At 37.9% G+C, this 7,085-nt stretch overlaps 1 protein-coding gene across 3 annotated transcripts in view; it reads right to left on the bottom strand.

Annotated features, from left to right (window-relative positions):
• The window catches only part of LOC107753958 (fragile X mental retardation syndrome-related protein 1-like), a 33,249-nt gene that overhangs the window by 24,350 nt on the left and 1,814 nt on the right, over nucleotides 1-7,085 (bottom strand). For all 3 annotated transcript variants that reach the window (XM_016570249.1, XM_016570250.1, XM_016570248.1), the window contains 2 exons: nucleotides 4,122-4,174; nucleotides 1,742-1,835 (listed from right to left, as the gene is read on the bottom strand). In XM_016570249.1, coding sequence (XP_016425735.1) covers nucleotides 1,742-1,835; nucleotides 4,122-4,174 — 147 coding nt within the window. The remainder of the gene's footprint in view (nucleotides 1-1,741; nucleotides 1,836-4,121; nucleotides 4,175-7,085) is intronic.

Consider the following 7,085-nt stretch of genomic DNA (forward strand, 5'->3'; position numbering starts at 1 on the left):
ACTGTAGGCATCGATCACGTTATTATTGCAGAGCGCATATTGAGTCCGTGAGTAGCCTAACCTCTCCGCTCAGATCGCAGGTGAATTTCCCTCACTATATGAGTGAGAGAGAGCGGCGCCGGCCCCTCTCTCTCAGATATTACAAGTGCGCGTTACGGCACCGACCGGCAGAAACATCTGCACCTACGGCATGGACGATGAAACAAAACCTCGTCAGAGCCGTAATGTGGCGCAGAAGTGTGCAGTGCTTGCTGCGCGTCTGCATTTGAAATAACGAACCTGAGCGCACAAAAGACGCGATGTGAATGGCTTTTTCCCCCCTGCATGTCATGTGCGCGGGGCTCCATTTTTATGATGAGAGGAGAGGAAAGGTTGAGAAAGCACTCCAGGGTAAATTTTGAAATGTACCAGGTTTATATATAGGCTATATATAAAGTTGATAAGCAGTTAAATGTGTTGGTTTACACACAAAGAAAAGTGTAAGCTTTTAGTAAGTCCAAGAATAAAATGATTAATTTCCTTAGCATGTTAAATTTGATTTACAGAACTTTTGTACTGCTTTCTAACAGTTTGGACTTGAATAAAGAGAGAAAATTTGCACTTAACCTTTTCACAGGCATTTTGTTTTCATAGTTAGACAGATATCGTGATGTATCATTATAGAATTGTCTAGCAATATATTGATTATCGCAGAATCGCGATATTATCGTACCGTGAGCCATGTATCGTGATTCATATCGTATCGTGAGGTACCCTGCGATTCCCACCCCTACCAGGTATGTTTGTATCTAGTGGTCGACTTGAAAATGCCAATACCTAGAGAGTAGGATGCATGATATATATGATTTAATGATAGCAAATAAGACTTGCTCCACACATTTCTTGTAATTTAAAGAACACATTCTCACAATATTTAGTAAATTCATTGAAGAGTACTTGAAATCAAAACATGCATCAATAAAGCATAATTCATTGACAGTGCTGCATTATTCACTGACAATGCTGTTGCACAAGCATTAAAATACTGGCTGATACTAATATTTTGATAAGTACTTTCATGTTATGACTAATAACAGAAACGATAGATAGTGAAATTCTATATTGCTTTATCCAAAACTCAAAACGCACTGGAAATTAATTCTGCAAATTAATTTAGGCATCACAATCACTAATATTAGCCATTAACAGACATACTGCATTTGCCTCTAAAATGGACAAATATCAAAAGATTAATTGGTCCATTACTAATTGTGCAATTTAAGTTTTACAGGTATTGGCAAGATATTGTGTATGAACAGGTATCTTCCAACATGATCAAACTGACTCTTTAGTACACATAATTCTGAAGAAAAGAAACGTTGGCTTTCACCAAAATATATGAACTTCTGTCTCTGAATTGACTTTTCTGCTCACATAACAATGGCTGCATGGGCAGTGAGAAAATAACACCACTGTCTATATTTCAAGATCTAATCAAATCACATGATATTTTAGATTTCTCTCTAAAACATACCACATTAGCAAAGTTAAATGTGTTGTAAAGACGTTTCATGTTGTCTTTAAAGACTGACCCATGTTTAGGGCTAAGGAAAGTGATGTAAGATGAGAGTCTGATATATGTTTTGAAAGCAGAGCGTTTCAAAGGGCTATTTCTCCAGTGATGATTCATATGTGGGGGGCCTTTTTTCAGGGTGATGATTTGAGGTGTGTTCCGGGTGTTTCAGAGTGAATATATCCCTACCTCCACCTCATCTCCCTCACAAATGTCCTTGTGGTAATCGGTTGGGGGTGGCAACCTCACGTCACTGAACGGCAGTTGTCTCTCTGGTTGCCAGCTAGTGGAAAGAAGCCACACACATAGACACAGTTGTCAGTAAGTTTTCTAACGACAGAACAGGTATAACGACACCCCACCTCCAAAAACCATGGGCTCACTGGCCTAACAAACCCAATGCCGAGATGATCAACACAGTTATTGTTGATTGTGATTATCATTGCTGCTTCTTGTTTTTTTTAATGTTCCTGTGCTCTTTTGTTTATTCTGTATTCCTGTCTTAATTTTATATGTATACTACTCTTACATTGTAAAGCGATTTGAGAAGCTCCTTTAAAGTCGCTACAGAAAAGAAAGTTATTATTAGTTTAATGGAATATATTTACAATTTAGTAAAGAGGAGAGGTGTCAACACTGAGATATGAGGGGTCACTGTGGATCTACTGAAATGAGCAAATCATATGCTCTCAGAAACACTTGTAAAAATCACAACTTTGAATAATTCACTCCAAATAGGTCCAAAAACACTAGCGGTTTACTCATTCAGCTATAAACCTCAGACTTTTCTTGAAATCTCTCACACACTGTCTCAATCTTCACTATTATACACAAATCGAACAAAATCGTAAGCAGATGGTGTCAGAGAGATGTTAGTGCTCCTGCTTGTCCATGGGTCAGCAGAACCATCCCAAGAATGGCAGGACCACTGTCCCGTGCTCCCCTGCCTGCATACCTCACCGGGCTATTTATGGATCTCACTCAGGCCGAAACAGGGAGTGAGAGAAGGAAAAAAAAGACTTGAGATAAAGATGAGAGGAGTAGGGAGACATGGGGGAAAAAAGTGGGAAGGAGCGGGACAGGAGAACTTAGAACGAGCGAGTTAGCACAGGTGCTGAGAGAGACAGGCTGGAGCACATGGATAAAGGAAAAGTGGAAATGATCTATCAGTTAAGCTCCAAAGAAAAGAAGCTGATTGGGAGATGAGCACAATCAGATCATATCAGCATAGACAAAACATTTTTTTAAAAAGTGCTGCATTTTAAGAGTGACCTATAATATCTGTATAGTAAAAATGTATTTAAATACACGTACAGATCGATCTACTTGTACATGTTCATATTATTATGTATTTAATAAAATAATGATGACATCCACATTTCTTTCTTTATTTATACAAAATATATACTGTTCAAAAGTTTTGGGTCAGTAAGATTTTTTTTTTATGTTTCTGAAAATACCTTTTATACTCACCAAGGCTGTATTTATTTGATCAAAATACAGTAAAAACAGTAATATTATGAAGTATTACTACAATAAAAAAAAATGCTTTCTATTAATGTATTTTAAAATGTCATTAATTCCTGAGATGGCAAAGCTGAATTCTCAGCAGTCATTACTCCAATCTATAGTGTACTATGACCCATCAGCATTTATTTGTTTTAGAGATCTTTGGTAACACAATAAATGTTTTACTGTGACTTTTGATCCATTTAAAACAACCTTGCTGAATAAAGGTGTTTTAAAATCTTACTGAACCCAAACTATTGAATGTAGTGTGTGTGCTTTATATGTAAAATAATTAAATATATTTCTTAATATTATATGAGAGCTGACTGGAAAGTATCCGGACCCGCCATGTAATATGAAAAATACGAGATGAGAGATGCAATACAACGAAAACACAGCTATGGGCAACTGACGTTTGGCAGCTTCATCACAACAATGTGCCCGCCCATGCATCACGTCTTGTGCAGAGTTTTTTGCCGAAACATCAAATCACCCAGGTGACTCGGCCCCCCTACAGCCCAGATTTGGCACCCAAAACTAAAATCACCTTTGAAGGGCACTGAGGCGTCATTGTCCTATGTACAATGTTTCTTGTATCATCTTCAAAAAATGTCTCTAGTTTTCATATTACATGGCTGGATACTTTCCGGACAGCCCTCGTATATATAAACATACATACATACACAGTGTGTGTGTGTGTGTGTGTATATACATACATACATACATACATATATATATGTATTATTTGATTTTATTCTTATTTAAATTATGAATTTATATAACATCAACATAACTGATGGACCGACTGCAGTACCATTGGTAAAACACCCTGTTAAAGACCCTAGAGATTAGGCTTGCCGCGATAGACGGTGTTGACGGTGATACCGGTGGATACATATACTGCATTTTAACAGGGTAAAACTCTTCTCTTCTTGGCTAACCTTATATTTTTGTTGTTTGTGTAGGTGGCAAAGTGTGAACACTCATCACAAGAAAAACCTTGTGAAACAGGCAGAGGCTTTGGGAAAGAGTCTGTACAGGAAACGTTCGGCCAACTTACTTGTTTTCAAAGACTATAGTGAGGGAGTCTTCGTGTACATCCTTGATGAAACCCTAAAAAAATGAAGAGAAAATATGTTCAGCATAAGTGTTTTATATGGAACCAAGTTAGCATCTGTTGATGAGGGAGCTACATTGCTAACAAAATCTTTGTGAAATGCAAAGGTGATACAAAAGCATGTACTTTTATTCATTAAATTTATTAAACAGACAAAGCAACGTGTATATATGTGCCACAAACGTGGAAACAAGCACGTCACAGGTGTAGCATTTGCTAGCTTGTGAATGTGAGATGTAATTGGGCAGTCGGGGGGAGGCACCCAAAGTCCCCTCCTCAAAATCTGTTCCTCATCCATCACTCCTCCTTCCTCCACAAATCTATCAGAGCTGCCATAAAACGATTACTCCAGTCGCCACCCCAATCATAGCTCAGCTACATACAGACAATGCCTAATATGGGACGGAGAAACTGAGACGAGAGGGAAAGAGAGAAAATTAGACAGAATGAGTGCCAGTATGTAACCTGCCTGAAAGAGACAGGCTGGTCTCAGGAAAACTAGCACAAGTGCATATGCAGACCTGTTTATAGAGTCACAAGACACATGGATTCACATACAACCATCTAATGCATGAATCTGAATCATGGTTGCCAAATCCACATTATCCAGATGAGAGAGGTTTCTACAGTATTTCTTTCTGAATGTCTATAGGGCAATGTACTGAACCAGTGTTAAAAAAAAAAAAAGTAAATGTAAATGTGCAACAACAAAAAAAACTATCAACTATTAAAAATATATATATTATTTAAAATGCCCGCTCATTAACAAGTCAGCAAAAGAGCCTGAAAGCAACTGGGCAGTCTTTTAATATAGACTGTCCTGTATTGAATCCATTCCAACATACTAGACTGAAGTCACATATTCCTATGTCTGCTGACGGTTATGCCTAGGAGAGGCACAGAGTCTTACGTTAGGGTGGCAATTTTGGGAATGTGACACTACAGACGTGCAGGACCTAACTGGATGAGTGGCAAATAACTAATCTATGATGGAGACTTTTGGCCATGTGCGTCCTCCATTCATTGCCCCGCATGTGGTGAACCTTACAGAAACCTTGAAGTTAATTAACAAATAAAACTAAAAAATATTTTCAGATTTCAGAATTATGAATAGGTTTTGTAAAACGTCCATTTATTCATTTGGAAAAAACACTTGACAACAAGACTGAAAATACATATTTAAGATGGGACTGAAAATATTACCTTAGGAATTGGCACATATCGGTTGCTCTGATTTCTAATCTAAATACTGAGGCACACTTTGCCCTATGATACTACTTGATGTCCAAAGTATTGGAAACATTATAAAGATTTCATCCACTCATAACCTGGTTACAAAACCAAGACTTTGGAAACTTCTCAAGGGCACCTCAAATCCCAGACCAGGTTTTCATGAAGAGGAAAGTGCTGACACTTCTGGTTGGGATTATGCATTAATAGAGATTTGGAAGAACACATGTGATAATGTTAACAGCAAAAAATGCAGAAGGCATATATAAACAGAACAGAAGAGAGACTAAACCGGCAAGAATTCATCTTTTACATAACATTACAGTGAGGGGTCATGGAAAGGAAAAGTAAAGAGAGTAAAGGATAAAACCAGAGAGGAGTGGTAGTAATAGTATTGGTGGGGGTTGTAGAGTGTTGGGTGTCAGCAACGAGATCACCTGTTCCTCTCCCACCTGCTTTGGTCCCTCAGAGTTTTACAGCTCGAAACAGCCGTCACTGTAACCTTAGTGCAAAATAGTACATCCCTAAATAAAAAAAACCTGAACTTATAACATAATATGCCCATCAGTACATAAGATTGTTTCATACGGTTTGTTCTTAAAAAAAAAAAAAAACCCAGCAGAGTTGGATGAAACATGTGAAACGTATTTGTTGCTCTTTATGACACACATTTGTGTGACTTTGCAGCTGGAGCTGGATAATGCTGGAGGTAGTGCTGAGCGGTATGACCAAAAATTTCTATCACGGTATTTTTCAAAATTATACCGGTTTCACGGTACATGACGGTATTTTTTTTTTCATGCATGACCGGGTGTTAACCATATCCACTGCGAGTTCAGCGGCTCAGATGTGGGGAGTAAATGACGACTGCTATGCTCATTATTACATCCAACAACAGAACACCTCAATCGCTTAGGAAGGAGTCATTCTTGTCTACATCTGCTTCAGTGGTGAAACAATGGCGGACTGATGCCAGCTCACTCAGGGTGCGTCTAGATGACAGCTCACTCAGGGCGGGTCTAAGGTAAGACGCCAGTCCAGTCTGTGCTGAAACGCTACTGTCAATCAAACTATCGTGGGAGGGGCCTGTCTGTGTGAGGTCACACAGGCATCTGAGATCGGCTCGATTTGAGAAAGGGGAAAACATTTAACCAGATTTAAAAAAAAACACTGGGTGGATTTTTATCATTATAGGGTGGTTGTGTACACACTGCCAACACACATTTCAGTTCAAAAAATTTTAAAAGTGCATGTAGCATCCTATAACCCCTTTAAAGTGACAGCGGGCTATATTCCTGCTGCCGACTGTGTGCTTAATATTAATCAAACAACAAAAGACACATTCAAAATCACTCACTGCTCTTGACTGAAGGACTTTTTTCCTGAAGTTTAATTCTTACAGTGAAGACTATGCTGTTTTATTTTGCATTAGGTTATTTCTCTAGTAGGCCGTTAACTGAATACTTTAGACTTGCATTAAAAAAAACTTAAAGCACAGTTTGTTTCATTTGTAAATTTTTTATTCTATTGTATTCTTTTGCTTTTTTATTACTGGCATTGTTTTCCTTTGCTTTTTTATTACAGTTTAATTTATTTTCAATAATCTTGAGGACCTTTTTTATTTTATTTTTTAACTAATATTAGTTACTCTGGTATTCTGCTGTGGTATTGAGAATT

This window comes from Sinocyclocheilus rhinocerous, unplaced genomic scaffold, assembly GCF_001515625.1.
Source record: "Sinocyclocheilus rhinocerous isolate Xijiao unplaced genomic scaffold, SAMN03320098_v1.1 scaffold831, whole genome shotgun sequence".
NCBI classification, from domain to species: domain Eukaryota; kingdom Metazoa; phylum Chordata; class Actinopteri; order Cypriniformes; family Cyprinidae; genus Sinocyclocheilus; species Sinocyclocheilus rhinocerous.